Below are 26,005 nucleotides of genomic sequence, written 5' to 3' on the forward strand. Positions count from 1 at the left end.
CAAAAGGCACCATAGTTGCTGTCTCTGCACTAGCTGGACTGGAAGTTACAACTGAAACATTTCTCAGAAAATTCTGGGCCACCAAACTGATGTCAGAGAGATCGTTTACTGTCTCATTTTAATGCTTATTTTTGACCTTTGTATCTGATTAAGATCTGCTTGATTTTATTCTTCCTTTTACATAGAAACTACTATACCTGAACAGTGAATTGCTACCTCCTTTTTATTCCTGCTTCTTTCTTTCCCACTGCCTCTCTCCCTCTCACCCTCTTGCTGACTCAGAGCTGAATGGCCTTCAGTGTGTTCATTTCTAGGATGGAGGAAAGCCATTCCCAGGGTACATTAACAATGTGATTTCCATGGGCCATGCACTTCTTCCAGGCAGTGACTTAGGCAAGGCAGGCAAGCAAGAAAAAGACAATATTGTGCTAACCAGTGCTCAAGGAAGAGCTTAGACTCAAATACTTATAGCGATTCCTCAAGGTTCGCCATCACTATTACTACTACAAATCATTAAGGCCAAGACTTCCTACTTCCCTTCCATATGTGCCCCTCAAGAAGAAGCTCTTTCATGACTTCTTTTGCCTATAAGGCTGCTCATTTTAATTAACTCTAACTGGAGAAAAGTAGAGGAAAGAATAGAGGGAAAGGCTCAAACAGCTGGTGGGATCAGGATAGGCCTGATATAGAAGGTGGTGCTTGATCTTTGAAGGAAACTAGGGATTCTAAGACACGGAGTGAGAAATTGGCCTAGTCTAAAACTCCTAGAATTGACCATGGATATTGGTTTGGCTCGTAGTGGGAACCACCAAGAATGCACTGCCGATCCTAATTCTTTTTGCTTCCCCTCGAACACTCAAGAAGCTTTTCCTTACCAAAAAGACAGAGAGTATAAAGCTTATTATACTCTTTTTTGATATGGTCTAACTCTTCTTTATCACTCCATCTAGTGTCTTTTGTACTAAAATACGATTTATGCAATATGCAATGTTTCTCTTTTATCAGGATATATGGCCATGGTTTGGGTGGAACGTGTTTAACTGAAACCGAGGAAAGTCATACTAAATTTTGTTGGTTTCTTTCCCATGTTTGTTGGTAGATCATGGGGATTCGTACCCATTTGATGGTCCTCGAGGGACTCTGGCCCATGCATTTGCCCCTGGAGAAGGCCTGGGAGGAGACACTCATTTCGACAATGCTGAGAAGTGGACTATGGGAACGAATGGTATATATGCACAATTCACCATAACCTGGAAAATATTGTACCTTCTCCTGGGCCTCCAACATGAAACCCTGTGGCTCAACGGTCCAAGCCACCCTTTAACTAGGGGACCAGGCTAAGGAAAACAAGTAAGCCAAAAATCACAAAGGTCATTCAACCCCATAAGGGGAAAGCTCTGCCCTCCGCTGTGCTGCTGAATCCCTGTTTGGTCTGTTTCACTTCAGCATAATCCACATATTCTATTAGAAAGAAGCAGCAACAAGGTCTCTTCTCCAGTCATTGTCACCTGCGAGCAATTCAACTCAAATCAACAAACATTTATTCAGTGCCTCCTGTGCACAAGGAAGGCAGTGTGGAGTAATGGATAGAGAACAGGCCTCAGAGTCAGGAAGAAAGACCTGGATTCAAGTTCTACTCCTATCATCTGCTGGTTGTGTCATGCTGGGCAAGTCCCTGAAAGCCCTAGTGCTCCGGGAAGCTCTCTATGAGTTGAAAAACAGCTGCTTATCTACACTGGTAGAGGGTTGTCCTCACCTGGAGTTCCCTATACCCATGAATCACAAGTCCAAACCAAAAAGAAAGGCAAGGCATTCATACACACACACACACACACGCACACGCACACACACATACACACACGTGCGTGCACACACACACACACACCCTTACCTATTCCTTGCCATGAAGGAGTTTCTATTCTGAATAAATAATAAAAAAGGAGAAGGGAAGGATACCTATTTGACTCTTTAAAGGAACACACAGTGTTTAGAAAGGGAAGGGTTTTCTCTAAAGTGTCTGGAAGAAAAGGCTTTGGGATGGCATGCAGCTCTTCCAGATAGAATGTGGATCGAATGTGTGTGGATAATAAGAAGCTGGCCAAGTGCTTATTCTAAGAGAGAGCTAAAAGGTATAGGGAAATTCATAGATCCCACTGTCCATCTTACTTTTCTGTTGACTTTAGTGTCCTACTTCATTAAATCACTTAGTAGGCAATAACTGTAAACAGCATGAGAAAATGGCTTAGTGGTTAGAGTGTGGCTTGGTTGTTAGAAAGGCTTTCTTAGAGTCAATAAGCTACTATGCGACCCTGGGCAAGTCACTTAACCTTTTAGTGATCTGGACAACTCTCTTGGTTGCAAGCAGGTTACCAGCAGGCATTGGTAGAGGCAATTTCCACACCAGGAGTTGAAATGATGAAATCATAGGATGAAATTATATGCCCTGCTCAGAAAACAAATAACTAGCAAAATTAACTAATCTGAATCCTAGCTCCTCTCTCTGCCCCTTATCTGTCAGTACCAGGACTTACTTATTGCACGTTGACAGATTGGACCAGATGGGGAATTATTGGAACCTGGAAATTAGAGTCTTGATAGGGTGAGTCAAGTGGTTCAGAAAAGTTTTAGTGGGTCTAGAAGAGACTCTGAGCTGATGAGTGGAGCATCAAGAGAATATGGCAACATCCCGCTACAGAGGTCTAGATGGGTTAACAGTCAGTATCTGCGAGTTCTAGTGGAGGACAACAGGAGCTTATCTCAGAACACAGCCTGGGCAGCCTGATAGGAGAAGGCACAGACAAAGCAGACAGTTGGCATGTAGAGAATCTGACCATGGATAACCATCTATGGTTTACTAGAAGTTGTCCAGTCTCTTCTTTGGAAGATATGGGGAATAGGACAGGGTAACAAGGCAGGAGCTTATACAGGGGAAGACATAGGGACATAGTTGCTGGAACTGGAGTTCAAAATGGGGCTTGGTCACAGTGAACAAGACAGGAGGCCAGTAACTAAGTCTAAGCAAACGAGGACCATAGAGATCTCAGGGGTTATTTGGACCAATTTCCTACCCAAATTTGGAATCCTGACTGAAACATCCCCCAACAAATGATCATCTAATGAATTTCAGTGACAGGGAACTCACTACCACCAAAAGTCGCTCATCCTACTTTTGAGTAGCTCTAATTATTAGGACGTTTTTTCCACATGTAGCCATTATACTGTAATTTCCACCCAATGTTCTTCATTAGTCAACTTTCATCTTCCTTTAGTGACCCCATTTGTACAAATGTAGGGAAAGAGACATAAGCCAAACATTATACTGGCCTCTTTTTGATAAAAGTGGAATTGTTTTTAATGACACAGGAAAAGTATAGTTTCTGAATAATTCATGATCTATGATAACAAACTTCTAAGTAAACAAGTTGGTTGCACAATTATCAATGAGAAATACATTATGTTTGATCTTAATTCCCCAGCATAAAGGGATGATGAAAATGAGATAATAAGATAATGCTTAAAGTGCTTCACAAATCTTAAAATGTTATATAATTGCCTATTATTGTTATGATGATGATGATGATGAAATTATAAATCTATTTCCACACTAATCTTATTCCTCCTGTGTTGTTTAGGATTCAATTTATTCACTGTCGCTGCCCATGAATTTGGCCATGCATTGGGATTGGCCCATTCTAGTGACCCCTCAGCACTGATGTATCCAACTTACAAGTACCAACATCCCTATGGATTCCGCCTCCCCAAGGATGATGTGAAAGGGATCCAGGCATTATATGGTATAAAGCCTAAACTCATCTAATAGCTAAGCATAGAGGAGTGAAGCAGGAATAATATTTGATTTCCAACAGCTACAGGTTTTTAAGCTTTGACAATGGCTACTTAAGTAGAGATTACTTAAGCTTAACCTTATCCCAGTCACATTTTATTTCCGCAGTTATGCAAACACCCTTGTCCTCTTAGATTTGGAATTAGAGTTGAGAGTTTTCTCCAAAGCACATTAGACTATGACAGGGTAGAGATGAAGAGAGAAGACTTAGTTTCCCTTGGATCTTAGATCAGGACTCACCTCCTGAGTTAAGATGGATACTCTATAGTCATGTTCAGAAACCTACCTGAGTGAGCTTGCATTTCTTCCAAATGCCCAAGTGCAAAGAAGAAAATAAGGGTATTTGGAAGAGCAATTAATGACAGCTCTACCTCTGATTCTCCATAGCAGAATAGACAAGCCTCCATTATAATAGATTGAAATAGAGCCTATGACTGGGAATCAAGACCTCTTCTCTGAGTTCTACTCCCTGCTGGTGTCCCCAACTAACTCCATGACTTTGAAAAAGTCTGAGCCTCAATTTCTCCACCTTTAAAATGAGTAAGGCTCCAAAAAGAAGGCAATCCTTAAAGGATGAAGAAGTATCCTGAATATCTGCAACCAAAGGACATAGGGGACTTTTAAAAAAGTCTATTTTGCCAACTTTGTTTTTGACTTCTAGGACCTCGCAGAGCAGTCACTGAAAGACCCAATGTACCCAATGGCCCTCCTCACAAGCCATCAGACCCTGATATCTGTGACTCCACCTCATCCTTTGATGCCGTGACAATGCTAGGGAAGGAATTACTGTTTTTCAAAGACAGGTAAGCTGAATATGTACCCAACATCAAAATATACCAGGTTCCTGCATGGTTGCAGGGATCCACATCAGTTGGAAAAGAGAAGAAACATCATTATTTCAGGCAGCCACCTACCTAACAGCCATACTGACAAATGATTCACACATACCCTGGCACTGGCACATCAATGACCATTGAACTCTCCCATTCTACTCTATCTCTCTCTGCCTTTCCCCCTTTACACACACACACATACACACACACACACACACACACACACACACACACATACATCCTAAATATAATTATCTTGAAAGTCTGCTTTTAGAGAACCTGATCCTGGGGGTTCATAAGGGATGAAATTGAGAAAAGCAGAAATAACTGAGGAGAGGAGTTTCCTTAAGGAAAACTCCAGAGTCATGAGAGCATAGATTTAGAGTAGGAAGAGATTAATCAATCATAAGCATTTATTATATATATATATATATACACATATATATACTATGGTATATATAATATGTAGTATGTATTTATTATATATAACATACATACATAATAATATATAGCATGTAGTATATTATATATAATATATATGTATACCTACAATATGCCAGACACCGGAATGTTACAAGTCATCTAGTCTACTGATTTATTTTACAAATGAAAAACCTTGATTCCTGGGGACATTAAGTGACTTATAAGCCACGTAAGTACTAAATGTCAGAAATCAGATTTGAGCAAAGGTCATCTGATTACTAGTCATGTAAGCAACCAGGTAGTGCAGTGGAATAGAGTGCCAGACTTAGAATCAGGAGGGTCTAAGTTCAAATCTGGCTTCAGCCACTTACTTGCCATGTGACCCTGGACAAATCATTTAACCACTGTTTGCCTCAGTTTCCTCATCTGGAAAATGGAAATAATAGCACCTACCTCCCAGGGTTATTATGAGGTTCAAATGAAATAATTGTAAAGTGCTTAGCACAGTACCTGGCACATAGTAATTATTATATAAATGTTACTTTTTATTATATTAACTTTACGACCTTGTAGTTGTATAATCTCTCAGGCAAATCCTGTCACCTTCAGTGAGGCATTTGCCTCTTAGGGACGCAGTTTATTCATTTGTAAGATGGGGTAAATAACACACTAATTATGTCTTAGGGTTGTTGTAAGGAAATGCAGATATCTAAATCAGAATCATGATTATCTTTTCAAAATGCAAACACTGTAAAGACCTACTAGTCATTTGTGTGATATTTTTATATACAATATTGAATGTAAGGGGTTTTCTCTGTTTTTCATCTTTGTCTCAATGCTTAGCATGATGCTTTACATATAGTGGGCAATTAACAAGCACTTGTTGAATTGAAATTGGGAAGATGGCCTCATGTAGGGGGGAAGAGGAAATGCTGATTTGTAGTGCCAATGACAGCTCCAGGTGGAGATAAGGCATTTGTAAATGTGGAACTGAAGAGATGGGGCAGGGGAGAGAGAGACAGAGAGAGTGACAGAGACAGACAGAAAGACTGACAGTCTTGAGGGTCATTTTAGTGGTAGTGATAATTAGAGGCAAGGGAACTGCAGCTGTGACTTCATTGGTATGGGAGTTACTCAGGTGAGGACTCACCTTCTCTGCAATTTATAGTCTTAGAGAGCTGCCTGGAGATTGGAAAAGTTAAGTGACTTGATCAGAGCCGCACAATGAGAATGTGTCAGAGGCAGAAACTGAACTCTAATCTTCCTGGCTCCAAGGCCAATTTTCTCTCCACTCCTATTTATTCCTCTATGTTGCCTACAGGCTAACATGAATAAGATGGCAGAGAGAGAGAAAGAGAGAGAGGGAGACAGAGAGACAGAGACAGAGAGAGACAGAGAGATAGAGAGAGAGACAGAGACAGAGAGAGACAGAGAGATAGAGAGAGAGACAGAGACAGATAGACAAAGACAGAGAGAGACAGAGACAGAGAAGGCTAAGGGCAGAGGCCTAGATGCCTATATAGGAGAATGATACAGAAAAGGAGACTGAAGAGATGTCAGAGTAGAAGAACCAAGGAGGATGGTGTCATAGAGGAGACGAGGGAAGAGATGAAAAGCACTGGGAAATATTTCTGAAACATCACAAAAGGGCTGTTGGATTAAGCAGTTAAGAAATAATTAATGACTTTTAAGGGAGCAGTTTCAGCAGATAGATGGAGAGGAAACCAAATTGCAGGGGTTGAGTAGGAAGTAAAGAGGTTAAGAAAGGGAAGATAGTAAATGGAGACTGCATTCTCTAGAAGTTTACAATGAAGGGGAAGAGATAATAAGATCAATAAAAAGGCAAAATCAGAGCTAAGGGAAGGTATTTTTTGGTTTTGGTTTTTAAGATGAGGAGATGAGCATATTTATAGGTAGAGGGAAAGAACTAGCAGAGAGGAAGAGAAAAAAGGTAAGAGAGAAGGAATTATTGGTGTAGCAAAGTTCTGGGAGAGATGGAAGGGCTGATACTAAGGACCTGTGGGGACAAAAGCACCCCAAACGACTAAAAGAGAAACTGAGGCAGAGCTCAGAGCCAAAGTACTTTATTAAAGGTACCTGGCCCACTCTAAAGAAGTGGACCTCAGACCTTCATCGTGGCCTGAGATTACCCCTCCTTCCAGTGCCTTATTTTTATGAGGCTTGATACCAGATTTATTAGCTGAACATTCTGAAGAGGCTATATACAAAGTACAGAATCCCATTGGTTAACAGGATGTATAAGCTAAAAATGGTATGTTAGCAGGGTCATGGGTTGGGGTGAAGCAGAGACCATCTCCGCTGACTAGATAGTCATAAGATGATGGGGTTGGGCAAGCGGAGATGGCACAAGTCATACATATGCTCCAAGAATATATTGGAGGGACTTCCTGTACCATGCCACCCATGTTTGGTATGGTCATGGAATCTGAGCAAAATAGGATGGAGATATCTGTGTCAGCATTCTTGTGGTTATACAGTAAGCTCCATGGCTGGTAAACAAGTAGTGAACATCATATTAAGGTTTGAGGGCTATCATAAGCGTCCTTCTATTGGAACCTGTATTTCTATGTGATTTATATAAAATATGGATTAATACATTGTTTATTCTTCTCCCCATTATTAGATAGCTGACTAAATATGTATTACTAGATGAGTATAGTAAAATAATTATATCTGGGGACTTCAATCTTCTCAGTAAAAGAGTAGAGTGGTTTAATCTGCATTGAAAGGAGGTGGGAGTTGAATTTGGGAGTTAATGAGAGAAGGCTTACTGTCCTAACTGAACTTATATTTGTTCCTTTCTCTCTTCCCACACAACCATCAACCTTATCACCTCTTGTGATGACTACTACAATATCTTCTCCGGTGGGTCTCCTTGCCTCTATCTTAAATATCCATCTCCTCTCTCTCTCTCTCTCTCTCTCTCTCTCTCTCTCTCTCTCTCTCTCTCTCTCTCTCTCACTGTCTCTGTCTCTCTCTCTCTGTCTCTGTCTCTCTCTCTCTCTCTCTCTCTCTCTCAGTGACTCTCTCTCTCTCTCTCTGTCCCTCTCTCTCTCTCTCTCTGATCTATTTCTTATTTAGGTTATCTCCAATCCATCTTCCATACAGCTGTCAAACATATTACTACTAACACAGGTGTGATCACTCTCCTGCTCAAGAAGCTTCAATAAGTCCCTCTCTCCTCTAGGATAAAATGCACATTCCTCTGTCATACTCCAACTTCTCTTTTCAGACATATTGTACATTACTCCCCCTCATAGACTCAGTGTTCCTGCCAAACTAATCTACTTTTTGTCAGCAATATATGACATTGCATCTCCTGTCCATGTGCCTTCGCATAGTCATTTCCTCCCTTAATCCACCCCCCACCCCTACCGCACTGCAGCCAAAGGTCCCTTTCCTTATTTCTGCCTCCTGAATATCTAACTCTAGTCAAGGCTTAGCTTCTTGCTACATGAGTCAATCCTAATCTCTTCAGGTGATAGTGCACTAACCCCCCCAAAAAATGACTTTGTATTTACATGCATATAAATACTTATCTGTGTACATGCAGTTTTCATCTGGCAGAATATAAAGTCCTGCAGCTAAACCATCTGGTTCGATTACCTCATAAACAGTCTTCTGAAGGCTAGCTTAGGAAATTAACCACTATATATTATAGCTATTTATAATGTTTCAAAGAGAAACTATTTCTACAAGAAAATTTGCTCTGAATTTCAAACAAATGACACACAAATGAATGTTTCCAACACAATCCACTGATAAGCTTTGAGCTACTGGTATTCTTACTATAAAGCCCTTTATAAATCCTATATCATAAAGAGATTTCAGGAAGACATTTTAACTAGCTTGGCTACAATTTTTCCTGGTGATATTTATTTTTCTTAAATTGTTCCATATCTGACTTCTTGAATTTTCATATATCTGAAAGCTTTCCTAACAGAAAATGAGGAATATTTGATACGGAAATGGAATCTAGAGAAAGCCGTGTAATCTATCCATAATGTCAGTTCCTGTTAGCTGCCTCTCCATCATTCAAATAACATCATGCTCTTGTCTCTCCTTACCTGTCCATTGGGCATAAGATAAAGCCATTATGTCCTAGGGAGATAATGATGAAAGAATGAAAACTCTTGACATTCTTTTCCTTCTCTATGAAGTTCTCACATTCTGAAACCATTGATTGGTATAGCATGCATCATTGTTTCAGTGGTTTAAAAAAATTCTCTAGGTGCAGGCTGACCAATAATGCAGTTCCTTGAAGTCTCCTAGTGGTTGGGTGGGGAGGAAGGTTGTTTAAAATGTCTCTAGTGGAAAGCAGCTTCTGTGACTTCCTGATTTATGATTTGGTGAGACACAATTGAATAGAGCAAATGATTTCAAATAACTGGGCCACACTAAGACACATTGGGGAAGAGGAAATATAGAACTAAAGACAGGGATTTGTGGTTGTGATCACAGCTCTGTCACTAACTTCCTGACCTTTGGCAAAGTCTTTTCCTCTCTAGACCTGAGTTTCCTCATCTATAGATTGAAAGGGCCAGAACAAATGATACTTCCATCTCCAGAATTCGATGATTTTACAGTTTGAGTCTCCTGTTGGCTGCTATCTCTGTATCTTGAAGTCCACCTGTTATACTAGACAAAGAACAAAACAGTCTTTCATGGCCCAGTAACAATGAGAACCTGGGGACTTCCTGCTTGAGAAAAAGCTCCAAGTATTTGTTCACTCCCAGAACTTATTCACTCCCACTAGCCAGCTTGGAAATTCCTACCATCAACTATAAGGACATCTAAAGGTTAATGGCTATATAAATGGTTACTGACTAGATATCTGCCACAAAGGAGAGGAAGGAGACAAACCAAGTTTTCAGCCTGGATAACTGGAACTATAAATAAACCATAAATTAGGAACTCAGGCAGAAGAGCAAATTTGTAATGATTATAGACCTAGAAGGGATCATGCAGGCCATCATCCAGCCCAATCGCTTCATTTTACGTATGAGGAAACTGAGATAAAGGAATTTGTCCAAGGTCACATAGGTGATGGGTATCAGTGGTGGTATCAGACGCAGGTCCATCGACTCCAAATCCAGTGTTCTTTCCTGTGTCATGTCGAAGATGTGCAATCTCACTAGACATAGCAAACTGAGGTGACCATGGCACATCTGAGTAGAAATTTTGAGCAAACAGTTGAAGATATTAAAGGTATGGAACTGTTGTTCAGAAAAGAGGTCAAAACTAGTAGCTAGAATTGTGAGACTGAAAGATTATTTTGTGGATTCAATGAGAATTCAATAAGAAAAGGAATGGATAGTTGGGAACTAATCTTCAAGACATGATGTAAGGCATGGAAGAGAGAAAAATTAGCAAAGGATATAGAGAAGGACCAGTGTTAGTGCCACAGAGGACATAAGGAAAGAGAATTTTGAATAGGAGGGGTTAATAGTGTCAGTGCTACTGAGAGGTTAAGAAAAATAAGGCCTGAGAAAAGACTTTAGATTAGAAAGCTTAGGGAAGTGTAGTTTCAGTAGAATGGTGTAACAACGTTACTTGCAGCTACTGTGGCTGTGCAAGGCCAATAACACCAGTGCACAAAAGGGCTGCTAGCACAGGTTCTTTGAATCTGCTTTTCTAAGAAAAGCAACTTTAAGGGGTTAACACTCTCACTTTAATTAAAACTTTAATTAAACATACATGTATCATTTACTTAGTTCAGGGGAAAAAGTCAGCACACTGAACTTCAGAGAAAATACAAACAGAAATTACAAGCAGAAATTATGAACAGAACAAAATAACACAAATAAACAGGCAGGCTTCTATCTCTCTGACCATAGCAATGCATACACAGTTACCAGAGAGAGAAGCACCAACATCTGGGTTTCAAAGCCAGGAGGCTCCAATGGCTACCCAGAGTCTCATCTGGCCAAATCACCAACACTCTTCCAATGAGTGTGTCCCAAAGGCAAAATCTCTCCTCCAGCAGTTTTGAGAGTTCTAGATTAATGGCTACCTCAGAGTACAGAGTTTTTCAGGGCCTGGGGCTTCCCACCTCTCAAGGGCTTCATACCTCTCCTCACCTAATTAGCAAAAGGGTGTGGGCCTTCCTACAAACAAAAGCAAGACTCAATCAAAGGCACTTGATTGCCTTAGTGCTGAGAAGCACTCCAAAAGAAAAATCAGTTAAAAGTCCCACTTTGCTTGTCCTTACAAATGGTAAGAAGAGAAGCCAGATTTTAGATGCTGAAAGAGATACTTGATGGTGAGGAATTAAAACAGGAAGCATAGAATATTAATAGAATGCTTTTGTCAGTGAAAGCAATGAGAAAAATGGGGTAGTAGCTGAAGGAGACAGCAGATCAAAGAAAGGTTTTTCAAAAAAGAGAAGACCTGGAGATGTTTTAAGGAAGAGAGAAAAGAACTGATGAATAGGAGAGATTTAAGAATTAAGAAAAATGAGGTGATTAAAAGAGTAAGATTCTGGAGGAGGCAGGACAAAATAGAGTGGTGAAGAGATGAGTTTGAAAAAGCAGAGAAACAACTATTGGCCTAAGCCAAGAGGCAAAGGGATCTGTTGTTGTTCAGTCATTTCAGTTATGTGCAACTCTTCATGACCATATCTGGGTTTTCTTGGCAAAGATACTAGAATGGTTTGCCATTTCCTACTCCACCTCATTTTACAGTTGAGGAAACTGAGGCAAACAGGATTAAGTGACATGCCCAAGGTAACACAGCTAGTAATGTCTGAAACCAGATTTGAACTCATACTAGGTAGTAGAATGGATAGAGCACTGGACCAGAAATCAGGAAGATTCATCTTCCTAAGTTCAAATCTGGCCAGGTATAAATTATAAAGACAGTTTGAAAGGGAGAAGGTAGATGAGGGAGTTCATGCTAGATGATCTTGCCTTTCTCAGGGAAATAGGAACAAAACTGACTCCTGAGTATGCAGTGACAAGGCCAAGGTGAGGAAAGTTGAACCTCTGTGCAGCCATAGTACCAAGGATGCTTGGGTGGGGCAGCGTGGTGTAACAGAAAGAGCACCAAATCGGAAATTCAAATACCGTATTTCCCAAAACATGAGGCATTACTGGAGTCTTCCTGTATCTACACAAAGCTATATGATGAAACTGCAGCTTTGGTTTCTTATTCCCTCTGAGCCATTAATTCAAGGCCATCTGGAAATTCATTTAAATCAGGACTTTTTCCAAACAGTTCTGATGTTCATTTACATTTGCCTTATTTAATACCTTGATGAAGCTATGATTATAAAGATAGGTGATCACTGTCCAAAAGTGCAGATCCCACCACTGCCACACCAACCTATCCTGTATGTTTCTTGTCCACATCTTTCACTAATTTCTATCAAATGTCCATTCATCATTCTAGTGGCCTTCCTCTAGGTCTATTAACATTGCATGATAATGAATTAATCAATCATCCAGCTTTTATTAAGCACTTACTGTTTGTTCCAGGCACTGTGCTAAGCCCTTGGGATACAAAGAAAAAGCACCGGGGGGGGGGGGCAGGCGAGGGGGGTTGAGCCAAGATGGCGGCTGGAAAGCAGGGACTCTCTTAAGCTCTCCCCCAGGTCCCTCCAAACACCTGTAAAAATGGCTCTGAACAAGTTCTAGAGCAGCAGAACCCACGAAATAGCATAGGGAAGCAGGGCTCCAGCCCAGGACAGCCTTGAGGGTCACTGGTAAGGGTCTATCCAACAGTGCTGGGAGCGGAGCACAACCCAGAGTGGGGTGCCAGGACCAACCAGACCATGAGCCAGGTGGAACAGACCATAGGGCCCAGAATCATTGAGTTATGGCAGTTACCAGACTTCTCAACCCAAACGCCAAAGACAACAGAGCAGGTTAGTGGAAAAACTGCTGGAACAGAGGTGAGAGGAGTGTGTGGTAGGCCCCAGTCTCAGGGGCAGCGGAGGTGGTGCAGTGCTGTGGCTGCATCCAGAGCTCCAGCTGCAGTTGCTTCTGGCCCCAGGCCCACCCAGTGGGAGGAATTAAGCAGCGAATCAGAGTGGGAGTGCAGAGCCTGCTTTGCCCTGCTTGGATCTAAGTGATGGTCCTGGCTGGTAGTTATTGGGGGAGGAGGAACGCTGGTGTGGCAGAGCTTGCTGTGCAGAAGTAGCTCTGAAAACAGTAGTGCAGCCCCTAAAGTTTGGAACAAAGCACTCTCTATTCTACAAGCAGTCAAACCCTGACAAAAAGCTCAAAGGTCAAGTAGTTGGCTGGGAACATGGCCAGGCAGTGAAAAAGGATGCAGACTCAGACTCAGACTCTAGAATCTTTTTTGGTGACAAAAATATCAAAACATACAGCCAGAAGAAGTCAACAAAGTCAAAGAGCCTACATCAAAAGCCTACAAGAAAAATATGAATTGGTCTCAGGCCATGGAAGAGCTCAAAAAGGATTTGGAAAAGCAAGTAAGAGAAGTAGAGGAAAAATTGAGAAGAGAAATAAGAGTGATTCGAGAAAACCATGAAAAACAACTCAATGACTTGCTAAAGGAGACCCAAAAAAATACTGAAGAAAATAACACCGTGAAAATAGACTAACCTAAATGGCAAAAGAGTTACAAAAAGCCAATTAGGAGAAGAATGTCTTGAAAGGCAGAATTAGCCAAATGGAGAAGGAGGTCCAAAAGACCACTGAAGAAAATACCACCTTAAAAATTAGATTGGAGCAAATGGAAGCTAGTGACTGAGAAATCAAGATATTATAAAAACAGAACCAAAGGAATAAAAATGGAAGACAATGTAAAATATCTCATTGGAAAAACCACTGACCTGGAGAATAGATTCCAGGAGAGATAATTTAAAAATTACTGGACTACCTGAAAGCCATGATCAAACATCATCTTTCAAGAAATTATCAAGGAAAACTGCCCTGATATTCTAGAACCAGAGGGTAAAATAGAAATTGAAAGGATCAACTGATTGCCTCTTGAAAAAAATCCCAAAAAGAAAACTTCTAGGAATATTATAGCTGAATTCCAGAGTTCCCAGGTCAAGGAGAAAATACCATAAGCAACCAGAAGGAAACAATTTGACCACTGTGGAAACATAATCAGTATAATACAAGATCTAGCAGCTTCTACATTAAGGGATCAAAGGGCTTGGAATATGATATTCTGCAGGTCAAAGGAGCTAGGATTAAAACCAAGAATCACCTACCCAGCAAAGCTGAGTATAATGCTCCAAGGCAAAATATCGATTTTCAAAAAATAGAGGACTTTCAAGCTTTCTCAATGAAAAGACCAGAGCTGAATAGAAAATTCGACTTTCAAATACAAGAATCAAGAGAAGCATGAAAAGGTAAACAAGAAAGAGAAATCATAAGGGACTTACTAAAGTTGAACTGTTTTGTTTACATTCCTACATGGAAAGATGACGTGTGTAATTCATGAGATGCTTCTCAGCATTAGGGTAGTTGAAGAATATATATATACATATGTATATATATGTATGTATGTATGTATATAGACAGAGGGCACAGGCTGAATTGAATATGAAGGGATGATATATAAAAAATTAAATTAAATTAAGGGGTGGGAGATGAGAGAGGGAGAGATAGAATTGGGTAAATTATCTCACATAAAAGTGGCAAGAAAAAGCAGTTCTGTTGGAAGGGAAGAGGGGGCAGGTGAAATGGAATGAGTGAATCTTGCTCTCATCGTATTTGACTTGAGGAGGGAATAACATACACACTCAATTGGGTATCTTACCCCACAGGAAAGTAGGGGGAAGGGGATAAAAATGGGGGAATGATAGAAGGGAGGGCAGATGGGGGAGGAGGTAATCAAAGCAAACACTTTTGAAAAGGGACACGGTCAAGGGACAACATTGAATAAAGGGGGACAGGATAGGATGGAGGGAAATATAGTTAGTCTTTCACAACATGAGAATTGTGGAAATGTTTTGCATAATGATACATGTGTGGCCTATGTTGAATTGCTTGCCTTCTTAGGGAAGGTGGGTGGGAAGGGAAGAGGGGAGAGAATGTAGAACTCAAAGTTTTAAAAGTGGATGCTCAAAAAAAAGCTGTTTTTGCATGTAACTGGGAAATAAGATATACAGGCAATGGGGAATAGAAATCTATCTTGCCCTAAAAGAAAGTAAGGGGAAAGGGGATGGGGGTGGGCGAGTAGGGTGACAGAAGGGAGGGCTGACCGGGGAATGGGACAATCAAAACATATGCCATCTTGGAGTAAGGGTGGGAGGGTAGAAATGGGGAGAAAATTTGTAACTCAAAATCTTGTGGAAATCAATGCTGAAAACTAAAAAATATCAAATAATAAAATATGGAAAAAAAGAAAGAAAAAGCACAAATATTACCTGCCCCAATGGAGCTTACAATCCAATCATGGAGACAAGATATAATCAGAGCATACAAGTTAAATACAGAGTAGAGGGAACATAGCTTTTGAGGGCATGGCACTAGTAGCTGGAGAGACCAAGAATGGATATATACACACAGGCCACCTGTCACTTGCTCATGCTATTTAATCACCTTCCTTTTCCAATAATATAGCTCTCAGATGATATCTTTTATGTATCACTTTTATTGTGGAATCATTCAGTGGTAATATGCTATAGCAATATATGCCCACCATGCACTGTCCATTGCCCTTTGGGTAAACCCCAAATTTAATTCTCCAGAGGCTCTGATATTCTAAGACACTCAGCCATGAGGCATTGCCTTAAGAATATCAATGTTTTTAAAAAGGGCCTTTGTTTCAGGGGAAAGTTTGTGGTAATTAAAATAACCAGACAGTTTTTCAAAGTTAATCTAGCCTACTCTCTTCCTTTTATTCAGTTCTGGTTAAATCCTTTGTTCATCTTCAGTATCTGTGCAAAATATGTGTGTACTGATGAATCATTGTATGTGTCACCCATGCAAGTGAATAATATAATCTGGAAAGTGGAAAATTTTTATCTATTTGGCTTTTTTCCTAGGTGGGAGGATTAGGCCAAACTCTTTTAAGTGATTATGGATCCCATCCAGGAAGCTCTGAAATATATACATACATACCTTCATATATATATGTGTGTGTGTGTGTGTGTGTGTGTGTGTGTGTATGTGCGTGCCTGTGTGTGTATATATGTGTAATAGTTTATGCCTTCTTTGATATTTACAATCAAGGTCACCAAGATTATCTCTGTTCTTACATCTCTTAAAGCATTTTGTGTAATTTTGACATGAGCCAGGGAATATTTTATTGAAAGGGATGCTTTAAGGTAACCGTTTTCTCTACCAAGTCAGACTTTTTTAGCTTAATTTATTTTATTTCCAATTTATGTAATAAAACAAGCATTTCTATAACATAATATAATAAAAGATATGCTTGCACATGAAACTGCAAATTTATTGTGTACAATTTGCTATTCCTTTTAAATATGTAATAAAGTTATCATGTAAATTTCTTTTATTTTCTATCCCCTCCTCCACCCTAGAGATGGCTGCCATTAGATACAAATATGAGTTCATATGTAAAATCATTCTATACATACTTCTATTTATCAAATTTTTCTGGATGCAGAAATCATCTTCCTTCATATGTCCTTTTTAGTTAATTTGGTTATTTCTAATAGTCAAAATGACTTATTCCCTCAAAGTTTTCTTAAACCAATATTGCTGTTACTATATACAATGTTCTCTCAGTTTTGCTCATTTTATTCTATTATTTTGTACAAGTCTATCCATATTTTTCAAAGATCTTTGAGCTCATCATTTCTTATAGCACAGTAACACTATCATAACAATCATATGCCACAACTTGTTCAGCCATTCCCAAATTGATGGGCATCCCCTCAATTTCCAATTCTTTGTCACCACAAAGAAAGCTGCTATAAATATTTTAGAAAATATGGGTTCTTTTCCTTTTTCCTTAATCATCTTTGGAAATAGACTTAGCAGTAGTGTTGCTAGGACAAAGGGTATAAGCAGTTTAATGACTCTTAGGGCAAAATTCCAGATTGTCTCCAAAACAATTGGATCAGTTAACAATTACACCAACAATGACTTAGTGCCCCAATTTTTCCACATCCCCTCCAATATTTGTCACTTTCCCCTCCAACTGTTTGTTTCTATGATTTGTTCTTTAACCCACTCATTCTTAAAGATTAGGTTGTTTAACCTCCACAAAATAAAATAGATAAACAATTGGTTAATTTGATTGAAAAAGAGAGAGAAGAAAATCAAATTACTAGTATAAAAAACTGAAATGGGTGAATATACCACTAATGAGGGTGAAATTAAAGCAATTATAAGAAGTTATTTTGCCCAACTATATGCTAATAAATTTAACAATTTCAGTGATATCTGAGAAACTGTCTACAAAAAATTTGGTGACAGTAGGCATCCTGGTTTCATACCTGATCTTACTGGGAAGGCTTCTAACTTATCCCCTTACAGAAAATGCTTGCTGGTGGTTTTAGATAAATGCTTTTTATCAATTTAAGGGAAAATCCATTTATGCCTCTACTTTCAGATGTTTCTAATAGAAATGAGTTATACTTTATCGAAAGATTTTTCTGCATCTATTGATATAATTATGTGTTTTTTACTTTTATGACTGATATAACCAATTATGTTAATAGTTTTCCTTTGTTAAGCTATCTCTGCATTCCTGGAAGAAATCTCAATTGGTCATAATATATAATCTTTGTAATATTATAATCTTTTAGCTAGGATTTTATTTAAGATTTTTGCATCTATATTCATTAATGAAATTGATCTATAATTTTCTTTCTCTGGTTTTACTCTTCCTGGTTTAGGTATCACTATTATATTTGTTTCATAAAAGGACTTTAATAGAATTCCTTCTTTGTTTATTATTCCAAATAACTTATTTAATATTGGAATTAATTGATCTTTAAATGTTTGGTGGAATTCACTTATAAATCTATCTGGCTCTGGTGCTTTTTTCTTGGGAAGCTCATTTATAGCCTATTCAATTTCTTTTTCTAAAATAGGTCTATTTAGATAATCTATTTTCTCTTCTGCTAATGTAGGCAATTTATATTTTTGTAAATATTCTTCCATTTCACTTAAATTGTTAAATATATTGGCATAGAATTGGACAAAACAACTCCTTATAATTGCTTTTCTTTCATCTTCGTTAGTGGTATAGTCATCCTTTTCATTTTTAATGCTAGTGTTTGGTTTTCTTCTCTTTTTAAAATCAAATTAACCCATGGCTTAATTATTGTTTTCTCATAAAACCAACTCTTAGTTTTATTTTTACTCTCTATTTAGTGTTTAATTGGAGATTTTTAGTTTGCTTTTTTTCTAGATTTTTAATTGCAAACCCAATTCACTAATCTGCTCTTTCTCTGTTTTATTGATGTAAGCAATTAGAGATATAAAATTTCCTCTGATCACTGCTTTTGTTACATTCTATAGGTTTTGAGATGTTGTCCCATTATCATCAGTCTCTTCAATGAAATTAATGATTGTTTCTATAATTTGTTCTTTAACCCACTCATTCTTTAAGATTAGGTTGTTTAATCTCTAATTAGATTTTAGTCTATGTTTCTGTGGTTCTTTATCAAATATAATTTTTATTGCATTGTGATCCAAAGATGATACTTTTAATATGTCTGCTTTTCTGCTTCTAACTATAAATTTTTTATATACTAACATATGGTCAATCTTTGCAAAGCTACCATGAACCTCTGAGAAATAAAAGGAGTATTCCTTTCCATTTCCATTCAATTCCCTCCAGATATCTTTCATATCTAGCTTATCTAAAATTCTATTCACTTCCTTGACTTCTTTCGTATTTATTTTTTTTATTAGATTTATCATCAAAACCCTTTTTTTAGAGTCAGCAAATGAGCACAGAGGATTCCTGCACCCTCTTTATATTTCACTCAGTTGTATGACAGTAAAGATGTAGTCACCTATAGAACACCATTTGTGAAAGCTTGTACATATCCTCTCATACCTTCGTAAGTAACGCCCTCCATGTATGCAGAGATTATTCTCATAAAAAATTATGTAGAAACAGGAAAGTAGACATATTGCTGAATATTCATATTTCCTCAGCATTTTTGTAACAATAAGGTTTTTTTTATTTTTCAAGTGTTTTTATGTTTTCTATTTTTAGATATTTTGAGATCTTTCAGTGATCTCAAAATTACAAACAAAAAAATACAAATATCCTGCAAATATTCTATCTTGTCTGACTTGTCTTCCAATCTTTGTTCTGTGTCAATGTCTGTTCTTTTATTTGTGTCCTATTTTGCTGTCAACAGCTTGTTTAAACAGGTCAGATTGGACTTGCCTCAATTGAAAAATGTATTGATTTTTTTCTGGTATTTATTTTTATCTTTGCTCTAACAAATTAATGACCTGACTTTATGTGGACAACTGATCAGCAAATCAATACTCTGTTACTATCTAATCATTTACTATTTGTTAAATTACAAAGATTGCTCTTTTGTGATGCTATTTAGTACTTATTATATTTGGCACCTCCTGGCTCTCTTCTTAAAGAAAATATTCATAATGTATGGAAATGAGGTTTCTGGGCAACCTGTGGCCTTTGGTCTTTCTCATTTTGTACTCTAAGATCATTTTTTCCAACATATATTTCACTGTCCTCACGTATGCCCACATTTGCATTGAAGTTACTTAATATTATAGTATATATTAATTTAATTTGGAGTGAATTGTACCAAACACTTAAAATCAACTAATTCCAATATTAAATAAATTGTTTGGAATAACAGGCAAACCAAGTTCATCATAAAATTCTACTTTCTTCTCAAATTTTCCAAGAGATACTGGCATATAGGCTACAGTTATCTTAATTGTAGTATTTTTGCAAATGACTATAATGAACACTACAGTACAAGATAGCCAAGTACACCATTAACTGATTTTTGTTGCTTCTGGACAACTGTGATAAAAACCAACTTTGCCCACTTCAGAGGCATAGTATAGTGAGTACAATGCTGGACTTAGAGTCAAGAAGACCTGGATTCAAATCCTATCACAGACACTTACTATCTGTGCCACTCTGGGCAAGTCAATTAACTTCTCTATACCTCAATTTTCTCATCTGTAAAAATGAGAAGGTTGTTCTTAATAGGCACTCTTTGGGCCATAAATCTGTAATTATAATCCCATGATCTTTAATTTGTATCACCAACAAGAACCTGTGATCCATCTTACCATGCAATTTCTTTTGATCTTCTAATTTCATTAGTAGACAGAATATGAAGATTGTTATAATTTAGACCCTCTAGTAGTTGTCTACTCTTAGGTCTATCTCATTTTCCAACATTCTGCTCATGGTATTTTAGAAGCAAAAGGAGAGCTCAATGTTATACTGCTGGCGTTGCAGAATCAGAGTCTGATTCCAACTGGAACTGGAAGCAAAAATAGAAATTGCCATTCCTGCAATTTAGTAACAAGATTAAGCAACCATTCACACTGAATCAGCCCTTTATGCACATTCATTCATTCATTACACACACACACACACACACACACACACACACACACTGAATTGAGAACTTTTTATTCTAAATCCATCTAGTTAGTGGCTCCTTGGAAATCCATTGCTGTTTTGTCTATTTAATGTTGACAAAATGGTCTAATGCAAATAGTGTTAAATGAAAGCCAGGAGATTTTAGTTTGTGTGACCTAGAACAAGTCACTTCACCCATGAGGCCTCAGTTTCCTCAAATATAAAATGATTGTGTTGAACTAGATAATTTCTAAGGTCCCTTCCAACTCTGGGTCCTATAATTCTAAATGGATGGCTACTTACCATGGATTTTTTTCACTTTCCAAGTCTGAACATGCTATTCGATCCATTTTTAATTGCATGTTGAATTGTGGACTAAATGCCCAGCGTTAAACAGCATAAAACTGAGATAATTTTGTAGACAATTATATAAATTACCATCTGATCTACTATTATTGTCATTGTTATTGTTGTAGATAATAATTAACACCTTCCCTCAAGTTAGTTTTCCTTAATTACATACATTATAAATAATAATAATTTTTTAAATGAAAAGATCATAGTTTTAGAACTAAAAGGGATCTTAGAACCCATTTAATCAAATCTCTTCATTTTATAGATAAGGAAACTGGGTCTCAATGAGGTTAAGTGACTTGTCCATGGTTAAACAGGTAGCACATATTAAAAGTGGGATTTGCATATGGTTCTTTCTGACTTCCAGCACTCTAGCTACTATGCCGTTCTGCCTCTATGATGTATTTTAGTATCTGTGCCAAATTTGCTTTTATGAAATGTTGCAAAGAAAAAAAGCAGTAAAGGGAAAAATAGGATGGAGACAATATAGTTATTTTGCAGCTTCCTCTGGTGCCAATCCGTCAATTGGTTAAGATTTATTAAGCACCTACCATGCAAAGGAACTCTGTTCAGCACTGAGGATACAAAAACAAAGTGAGATGGCCCCTACCCTAAACGAGCTTAAATATTAGCAAAGTACGTTACATGGAATAACCAAGCAAATTCACTAAATTGAATAATGGTATATTAGGTTCATATTCCTTAAATAACAGAACTTATACTAGGGTGGAATAACCAGTACTTTGTCCCAGGACACCAACAACCAGGGGCATGTCTTCTCCTCTCAGAAGAACAACTACCCATGACTCATGCTCCTTAGCCCAAGTCTATGCCACACAACACAATGCTACTTCCCATTCTGAGGAGTCTGACATCATGTTGATCTTCTTCAAGATCTATTCCCAGTTCTCACTGGAGTATGGCTCAGATTTTCTAAGAAATGGACTATCCCCTCTACCAACACAATTACAGCGATAGTTATATTTTCTTCTGTACTGCCACTATCAATGCTACTTCCCCTCCTGCATCTGTTTTTGTCCCAGGTGAAATAGTATCTAGTTATGGATCTGCCTCATCGCTATCAACATCATTACACTTTACCATTTATATAGTGGTTTAGGATTTCCAAAGTGTTTTCCAGGGATTGATTTTTATTCCACTGTTTCATACCACAACGTATTTTTAGGGTCTTTAAGTAAGTAAAGAGAGAAAAAGAAACCATAGTGGGGTAAATTGCATCAAGAAACTAGTTATGAAACAGTCAATAAACATTAAGTGCCTGCCATATGTTGGGCACTGTGCTAAATGCTTAGAATTTTTTTTTAAAAAAGTCAAAAGACAGTCCCTGTCTCATAGTCTAATGGGGGAGGCTAGCAAGTTAATATGTAAAAACAAGCTATGTACAGAATAAATTGTGAATAATTAAGAGAAGGAAGTCACTAATGCTTCTGAGTTGTAAAATGAGGTGGGTGAAATAGCCTCTAGGATCTAAATTTTTAATTTAAATCTAAAATTAGATTCTAAATCTAAATCCATGGTTCTATTAGAGCATTATACATATGGCAAAAAAAAAAATCTCAACAAAGCCAAAGCTTCCTAGCCAAAGGAGATTACGTAGTGGTTTGAGGCCTGTTTTGTTCCAGGTTCACGTCATGTCTCTTATCAGCTATCTTTCTTTTCGACCCTGTTGCCGGTAACCAACAGGCTTTTCTGGAGACGGCAAGTTCACATGCCAGCTGGAATCAGGCCCAGTACCATCACCAGCTCTTTTCCCCAGCTCATGTCAAATGTGGATGCTGCTTATGAAGTGACTGAGAGGGGCATAGCTTTCTTTTTCAAAGGTACTGAACCAAACTCCCTACCACTTTGAAAAATGCAGCAGCATTAGTGAAAGAACCCATGTGCTTGTAGTGTCAAGTGCTAGAGATGCATGTTCATTGATGGAGAAGAAAGGATCTTTGTTGCTGTCTGCCTTTGTAACTATTGTTTAAATTCCTTAACTATAGTATCATTAAGATAGAGATAATAATGACCATCAGAAAGAGACACTGGTATCTACACATGGTGCTATACTAATCACGTAATGCTTTAGACATGGTCCCTGGCCCAAAGAGATAGCGTGTAGAACAGGCAATAAAGGATTGGATTTGGAGTTGAAGGGCCTGGGTTCAAATCTCAATTCTGCCATTTTGTCACCTGCACGACCTGTAATGAGTCACTTAAATGTTCAAGGCCCAAATTTCCTCATCTGTAAAATGAGGGGATGGACCAGATGATGACTAGAAGAAACTTTCCAGACTTAAATCTATGCTCTTACGATATGTCTAAGAGTTCTTTTAAGAATAACATAGACACTTACTAGTTGTGTGACCTTGGGCAAGTCACTTAATCCCAATTGCCCTGCCTTCCCCCCTCCAAAAAAAAAAGAATAACATAGACAGACAGTTATGCTAAAGAAATCTGGGTAAGTGAACTAATATTGAACCCCCACAGAAATTAATCTGCAATAATAATCCAATATATAGACCACTTTAAGTTTTACAAAGTGCTTTTCTCATAACGCTGTCAAATTCACACTGAATTATTATTATTACTGTCATTTTATAGTTTAGGAACATGAAGGACAGAAGTACCCTCCTTGAACCAGTGTCTTCCCCCACTATATCACAATGCCCACCTTTGGTCATAGTAAAGGAGGGATCCAAGGGTGATATAGGGGAAAAGGCCCAAGACCTAGATTCAAATCTCAGCTCTGACACTACCTGTGTGACCTTGAACAAGTAACCTAAAGCCCTTGGGCTTTGGCTCAGCCCTATATCCTATAATCCTATGGTGTTTGCATTTCACCCACTCTATGGCTCCTGCAGGAAACAGCTAGGTGACACAGTGAAATTATGAATAATTTATGTGAATAAATAGAGTGCTGAGCCTGGAGTCAGGAAGACTCATCTTCCTGAGTTCAAATCCAGTCTCAGACACTTACTAGATGTGTGACCCTGGGCAAGTCACTTAACCCTGTTTGTCTCAGTTGCCTTATCTGTAAAATGAATTGGAAAAGGAAATGGCAAACCACTCCAGTATCTTTGCCAAGAAAACCTCAAATAGGGTCTCAAAAAGTCCGACATGACTGAAAATTGACTGAACAAAATGACTCACAAAATTTTGAGAATGGAAAATGGCTAGAGACGCAAGATATCTTGAATGAATTAAAGGCCTATAGGAAATGATTGTGTGACATGGGAGATACTGGCAAAGAACCACCCAGCATAACATGCCTGCATCAAAGGAGGCACTGTGCTCTATGAACAAAGCAGAACTGCAGCCGCTCAAAAGAAATATGAGATATGTAAATTTAGGGAATCCACCAAATTTAGTTCACATGGAGTATTTGTGCCCATCCTGTGGTAGAGCATTCCGAGCTTGTATTGGTCTGATCAGCCATAGTCGGACACACGGTAACTTGACTCTAACATAGTGATGTTATTTTTGGTCCTCTTCAAGAACAAAGGACAACCAACCAACCAAGCTTTTGTTAGTATTACTGGAAGAAAGTCCCCGCCTACAGGTATAGCTAAGCACCTTCCCACATTCCCAGACCTATACTCGTTAGTCAAGAGTCTTGCCAGAGCTAGAGTTCTGGATACTCTTAGGGGTTATAGCCAGGAAAATTGCCCAGGCAGTCTGCCCTAGTTAGAACGCTGACCTGTGTTTTCAGAAGGGAAGTGGGATTTCTAAAGCAATTTGAATGACAGGACTATGCATGTATGCTATACTGTCTCTCCAGCCAAAAAGGAAGGTGCTGTTTGTGAGGAGGAACCAAAAAGGGAACTCACAGGATTTAATAGGAATAAGAAATAGTGCTTCCTCAGGGTAAAGCACTGGGAAGTGGTACTTTGTTTTATTTCTTTTTAAAACTCTTTGTTCTGTGTGCAGGTCCTCACTATTGGATAACAAGAGGATTTCAAATGCAGGGTCCTCCTAGGACCATCTATGACTTTGGGTTCCCCAGGCATGTGCAACAAATAGATGCAGCTGTCTACCTAAGGGAGCCCCGGAAGACTCTCTTCTTTGTTGGGGAGGACTACTACAGGTACTTTCACTACCCTTTTTCTTTTAATCTAGCCAATGGTATTTTGTTTTGCTGGATTGAAAATCCTATTGTGGAGAAGAATGTAGAATATTTGGCGAGTCAGCTGACTGACCCAGACCATTTATGCATCATTCACTGCCTCCCCTGACTGTGTCTGGGGCTGAAACAGGCAGCTGAGAAGCAGAAGATTCACTCAATAATGCCATTGTTCGGTATCTAGGCGACCAATGTGGCAGATGTTTCAATATGCTAACTAAATCTAAAACAATGAGTATAACAACTCAGGAATTGTCATCAGGGAATAGCACATGAACAGAAATCATAACATCACGAGTTAAGAGCTAGAAGAGGCAGAACAATCCAACCACTTCATTTTACAAAAGAGTACCTCAGGCCAGAGAGGGTAAGTGACAGAGTGACAAAGGGGCAGAACTGTATTCAAACTCAGGTCTCTGACTCCATGTCTAGCTTTCTTTCCATCTACCTACCTACCAGCCAGACTTTGGTTCAGCAATAATATCAGCTACATGACATCCAACTCCTTGTATTTGGGGGAATATTAATTAGCTGCAGAGCTCTATGGAGGAAATGTGCTACCTAAAATTAAATGAACTACTTACTAATGGGCAGAAATAAGGTAGTATGACAATGAAAACTGAGGACGGGTTGTGAAAGCAGGAAGACCCGGGTTCAGGTCCTGCCTCTAACATTTTCTAGCTGTGTGACCAATGGCAAATTACTTAACTACTCAGAACCCCAGGCGACTCTCCTGATAGATATCACAAACTAATTCAACAAGCATTAATTAAGCACCTACTATGTGCCAGGCACTGTGCTAAACCCTTATTGTTGTTTAGTCATTTTAGTCATGTCTAACTCTTCATTTCCCCATTGGGGGTTCTCTTGGCAAAGCTACTGGAGTGGTTTGCCATTTCCTTCCCCAGCTCATTT

At 38.6% G+C, this 26,005-nt stretch overlaps 1 protein-coding gene across 1 annotated transcript in view; it reads left to right on the forward strand.

The window, feature by feature from the left end:
• Positions 1 to 26,005, forward strand: part of MMP20 (matrix metallopeptidase 20) — a 55,941-nt gene that overhangs the window by 14,017 nt on the left and 15,919 nt on the right. Inside the window, exons 4-8 of the mRNA XM_036745336.1 lie at positions 1,100 to 1,225; positions 3,633 to 3,794; positions 4,506 to 4,647; positions 22,669 to 22,805; positions 24,898 to 25,054. Of these exons, the coding sequence (XP_036601231.1) occupies positions 1,100 to 1,225; positions 3,633 to 3,794; positions 4,506 to 4,647; positions 22,669 to 22,805; positions 24,898 to 25,054 (724 nt within the window). The remainder of the gene's footprint in view (positions 1 to 1,099; positions 1,226 to 3,632; positions 3,795 to 4,505; positions 4,648 to 22,668; positions 22,806 to 24,897; positions 25,055 to 26,005) is intronic.

The sequence above is a fragment of the Trichosurus vulpecula genome, chromosome 2 (genome assembly GCF_011100635.1).
Source record: "Trichosurus vulpecula isolate mTriVul1 chromosome 2, mTriVul1.pri, whole genome shotgun sequence".
In the NCBI taxonomy this organism is placed as follows: domain Eukaryota; kingdom Metazoa; phylum Chordata; class Mammalia; order Diprotodontia; family Phalangeridae; genus Trichosurus; species Trichosurus vulpecula.